At 46.2% G+C, this 5,334-nt stretch overlaps 1 protein-coding gene across 1 annotated transcript; it reads left to right on the top strand.

Moving 5' to 3' along the window:
• The first annotated feature begins 2,216 nt into the window (after positions 1-2,216).
• LOC134287325 (fork head domain-containing protein crocodile) lies at positions 2,217-5,067 on the top strand. Its single transcript, XM_062848968.1, has one exon. The coding sequence runs from the start codon at positions 3,194-3,196 to the stop codon at positions 4,430-4,432; it is 1,239 nt and encodes a 412-aa protein (XP_062704952.1). The 5' UTR covers positions 2,217-3,193; the 3' UTR covers positions 4,433-5,067.
• Positions 5,068-5,334: the final 267 nt, after the last annotated feature.

The raw sequence follows: 5,334 nt of genomic DNA, 5'->3' as shown, positions 1-5,334 counted from the left end.
TATCCATGAGTTTGGTAAAAAATGACGGGAGCAATTTTCAACGTCCTTTTTCAAGCGCTGCTTACTGCGATCCAATCTTTGCTGCTTACCTTTCACCTGTTTATCGAAAAAGCAGCTCTTAGATGTGTCGCATGCATGACTTTGGTTCACTTTTTTATTTGGCCACTTCCGGCAGGACACCAGGAACCGGTTCCGGAACATTACCGGTTCAGATATGGTCTGAAACTATTTTGCTACTTACCTTTCATCAGGTTATCGAAAATGCCGCAGTTTGATGGGTCGCATGCATGGGTTTGTAACATTTTCATGTCTGACCCTTTCCTGGGGTACTTATCCGGAACACCTAAATGGTCATAACTCCGGAACGGCTGGACCGATCCGAACCATTTTCAATAGGAAACAATGTGACCAGATTCCGCGTCGAATGTACCATCGGTCATAAAAATCGGTTGAGGTTAACTATCAAAAAGTGATGTGAGTTTGTTTTGTACACACACATACACACACACAGACATCACCTCAATTCATCGAGCGGAGTTGATTGGTATATGTGACTCAACACTCCGGGCCTTCTATCAAAAAGTCATTTTTGGAGTGAACATATAGCCTTTCCAGCACACTTACACCCAGTTGATCCTACATACCCGAGACTCGATCTCGTTATTTCATCATTTTGTATGTATCAAATCCCAATTGGTGCTGTCAGATTTCCCAAACAAAACGCAAGAAAGTGTGCCCCATTCATCCGAAATAATTTGTATACAAGCACGTTGATATGTAGATAACTTGTCAATATCACTTCTACGCAATGAAAAACAAGAAAGAACAACATACGAAGGAAAAAAAATCTGACGTTCACCTCGGCGAACGGAATAAACCAAGGGGACGGCAACCTATTTTTTCACTATGGAGTTTGACAGGTTGGATTGTGCCTCCTTACGTGGAGCATAAATTTATGCTCCAGCCAAAATATTCACCAACACAGTCGTGAAATTGGGATGTTTACCTTTTTTACGAGGGATATCGGTGCAAAACGCTTATATCACATTAGATCTCATAAAAACTGTTGATCATGAAAAAGCGGCATCAATTGATAATTTTCAATTTCAGAGTGTCGATGTTTAGGTAAAGTTCCTACAGAGAGTGAGAATTGCTTGGGAAAAGACACACAACACCTAGGTGGAGCTCTTTTCGCAAACTTTGTTCGCCAAAGTGCGTTTTTCCTTATTTCCTCCCACTGCTGTATTGAGTAAATGTTGGTATTAGTGAGCACTGGTTGCGCATGATATGCGGCAACAAAATCAGATCACCGTAGCATCCCCGTGGAATAAACGGTAAATAAATAAACGGGCTCCGGTTTGTTTACATATTTATCAGTTTGTCAACTCTAATGTGTTGTTAAAGTATTTTAATTGGCCACCGCCTCCGCCTACTATACTAGTTATAGCTGCGGGGATCGGGGAGAGGTGGTGGTACCACGCCACGCCACCTTCTTCGTTGCCACCATATTGCTTGTTAGTCTGCGGTTTGGTTTAGTAGCGGTGTGGTCCGCAGTCGGTCGATCGGCAGTGTTTATTTATTAAAACAATTCCTACAATTTTTGTTTTGCCTTCCTCGCCTGCTGTGTCAGCGGACGCTTGCTCCGTTGGGCCCAAATGGTCCAAACTCATCCAGGTACAATGTGATGTTTTATTTTGCTGAGCAGCGGGTTGCTGCGATTTTTATTCGATCGAGTCGATATTGGATAGTGTCACGAGAAAGAAAAAGGTAAATTGCGTCCCTCAGCTTCAGTTGGATGAAATGAGCGTCGGTGGCGTTCCGGATCGTGCAATCACGTGTGTGAGAGTGAATGTAGGCAAAAAATGAAGCGGTAGAGGAACGACATAAAAAGCTGAAATAATAAAATAATATTATTCTAGTGATTATAGCGAAAATAAATACTAGGATGATGGCAGAAGAGAGTCGGTGAAAAAAGTCTGACTGATATGATGGCGACAACGATGGAAGAAGTTTTGCACGCCGAGCGAGGGGAGGTTATCTTGTCTCGGAGGTAGCCATAGCAAATTGCACTTTTCAGTCGTCGTCATAGTCGACTGACCTCGTCATTCAATGGTGAACGAAAAGAACACCGGATCCGGCGGAAGGTGTGTGCGTGAGAGCCTGTGGAAATTCCCCCGTCCTGTTCTGGTTCCAGTGCACTGCAGAGGTTCGTAAAAGGGGCAGGGCTAACCGTCTCGCTCGCGGTCAGGTTTGACAGGTAGAGCGATACGGTGCTCGGGATCAGTAGGCGTTGAAGAGAGACAACAAAAGCGGAACCAAGCAATCATCGTTCGTTCAACCCCCACTGGACGAAGGCATGAATGAATGGCAGGCTGTCTCGCTTGTCGTTGCGTGGCATGGCGCTCGGTGATTGGAGAGAGTGAGGCAGCAGTATTGCACGTTCTCAGCCGTTACCATGGTACACTTGCAGCATTGGCCGGTCGGGTTGTGTGTGTTGGTGTTTGTATGCGTAGAAGTCTGTTTTTACTGCTGCTCACTGGTTGCTGCGCTTCGTTAAATCAGTGTAGTCGCAGCAAGAAGTGAGGAAAATCATCATCATCGTCGGTCCCGTCGTTGTTGCGGCCTCTAGTAGTACTCGCTAATCGGTCCCAACTGTTTTTGTATATTTTTGGCCGTCCGAATGTGTTGATATGTTATTTTATCGTTGGAACCCGTCGCTGCAATAGCAAGTTTTGTGCTCGCTCGCGCCCGCTCGTAGTGCCGCCGTGTGTTTGTGCGCCCAATTTTCGATCCAGGAACACCCGGCCAGAGGACGAGCCACAACCAGTTAGTGTCGGTACCGCACCGATGGTGGATGTGTTTTTTGTTATTTATGATAATAAAGTGAAATTTTGATTGAAAACAATGTCGGTGTGATATTTACCTTCGACCGTCTCGCCTTTTTCGTAAATGCTCCGGGTTTTTATTATTATTGGAAGCAAGACGATTAGTGACAGTGAGCGCCGGGCGAACCCCCGTCTGACCTGCGGAGAAGAGTTTAACGAAAAAAATATTTGCACATATTTGTTGTGGAAGATAATATTGTTCGGAATAACAAATTCAGTTGTTTAAATTGAAAACAAACGTGGCAAGTGGACTGTGGAGACACGCGACTTCTTTAGTGGCAGATTGTTTACGGTGAAGAACATTGAAGATGCATACCCTGTTTACGGATCAGAATACATTCTCGCGGCATTATGGCCACACACAGCCGGGTTACCCGACCAATACGGGGACCATGGCGCCAGCTCATCACTACACCTACGATCAATACTCGCGGTATACCTATGCAGGATCAGCGTATGCCCTGGCTGCTCCCCATCAGAATAAGGAGATGGTTAAGCCACCGTATTCGTACATTGCGTTGATCGCGATGGCCATCCAGCAGGCACCGGAGAAAAAAGTTACTCTCAACGGAATATATCAGTACATCATGGAACGTTTTCCTTACTACCGGGACAACAAGCAAGGTTGGCAGAACTCCATTAGGCACAACCTAAGCTTGAACGAGTGTTTCGTCAAAGTAGCACGGGATGACAAGAAACCCGGAAAGGGAAGTTACTGGACGCTGGATCCCGATTCGTATAATATGTTCGATAATGGATCATTCCTTAGACGAAGAAGGCGGTTCAAGAAGAAGGACGCTCTCAAGGAAAAGGAGGAAATGATCAAGCGACAAACAATGATGCTGGAGGACAAAATGGGTGACATCAAGCCGATCAAGATCATGGGAACAGGTCATCACTTAGACGGCAAGCAACTTTCTCACCAGTTCAAACGAGAACCGGGACTTGACCTGGCCACACAGTGCATGGTCAAAGATAGTCTCGCTCCAACCATCCTCAACACCTGCCACGATTCGCTCGCCACTCAGATGAATCACCTGTCAGCCAGCGATCACGGTTTCTCCGTAGACTCCCTCATGAACGTCTACAGCCCTCGGCTGCACCACACTTCCTATCCGTACCACTTCAACGAGGACAATCTGGTGGCGACCTCGGGTCAGCTACGTCACCATCACACCTCCGCCCATCATCCGCCCCACCACGGTGGTTGGTACACCCCGGAAACCCCGCCAGAATCGATAGGAAACACCTCAGGAGGAAGTGGATCCACCCCAACCATCCCAACATCCACACCCGCCTCCGCCGGATTCCGGGACATGGTGTTCGAGCATAGTCAAACCAACTGCCAAATGGATACGGGCAGCCCCAGCAATAGTATCACCTCGGCCAGTCCACCGGTGATTCCCGGATCGGCCAGCAGCAGTGCAGCGGTGGCGGCCGCCGCCGCAGCCGGACACCTAACCGCCGCCGGCAACCTGAGTCACCTGGGGCACTACCGATCGCACGTTGGCTACTACCAGGACTGCGGCATCAAGTACGGCGTGTAAAGCTGGAGTGTGTATGTGATACGAAAAGTGAGGTATTAGTTTGCTGTAGATCAGTTGTTCAGATCTCTCACGCTCTCGTGTGCTGAAGTGGTGCTGTGTGGAAGTACATCGATCATCTCTTGCCGTTTCTCGATGGCTTTCCCATTCAGACTCTCCTCTTCAGGTGAAGAAGCTCGTTTTCGTCGAAATGAGCTGGGGAGTTGGCCTTGGTAAAAATTCCACTTGCGTCACATTCTTTCTTTGGCTTTGTGAGAACCGAACGGCAGCTGTGCGGGTCATCAATTATTGATCTTCTTGATGAAAATGTATGATTCACTTGATTATATAGTCTTAAATTTTTGGCATTCTTTAGGAAACTTTGTTCCCCAATTTTCGAAGCATGCCATTCAATTTGCAAGTTCAAAAACTTCCCAGACTAATCACCACCACCTCGTGAACGAGTTTGCCTGAGTGGATCTGAACCCGAATCAAGTCGAATCTCGTTATAATACATACCAACGTCTATAGTGAGTGCGAATTATGAGCAAAAATCAATGACTGAAGCGGCACGAATTTAATTTATTTTCAACGACCGAGAGGCATAACGAACTCAGCATAGGTACTTGAATCGGCTATAGAGTGTATTTCATTCCTTCTTACATCGCATTAGATGAGGAGCTAATAACGTATAGACACAAGTGAAGAAAGGAAGGAAGAGAAGTATGAATGATTCGTTCGTTTAATAGCTGTTCCAACAAGAGATTCATTAAAAGCTTCCAGACTCTTGTGAATATTATGGCTTAGAAGACTAGAAGAGCAGAGAATGTGGACAATGTGTGACAAATACGGTTCAAATGCTCATAATACCATGAAGACTAATGTTGTTGGGGTAAAAGCGTTCAATTGTCTGAATTGTATGCAAC

The sequence above is a fragment of the Aedes albopictus genome, chromosome 2, assembly GCF_035046485.1.
Source record: "Aedes albopictus strain Foshan chromosome 2, AalbF5, whole genome shotgun sequence".
Lineage (NCBI taxonomy): Eukaryota > Metazoa > Arthropoda > Insecta > Diptera > Culicidae > Aedes > Aedes albopictus.
Note: the sequence above shows the minus strand (reverse complement) of the source record. Positions and strands in the feature narration are given on the sequence as shown.

What these genes read in the sequence shown, in the direction of transcription:
- LOC134287325 (XM_062848968.1), top strand. Translation starts at nt 3,194, where the DNA reads ATGCATACCCTGTTTACGGATCAGAATACATTCTCGCGGCATTATGGC.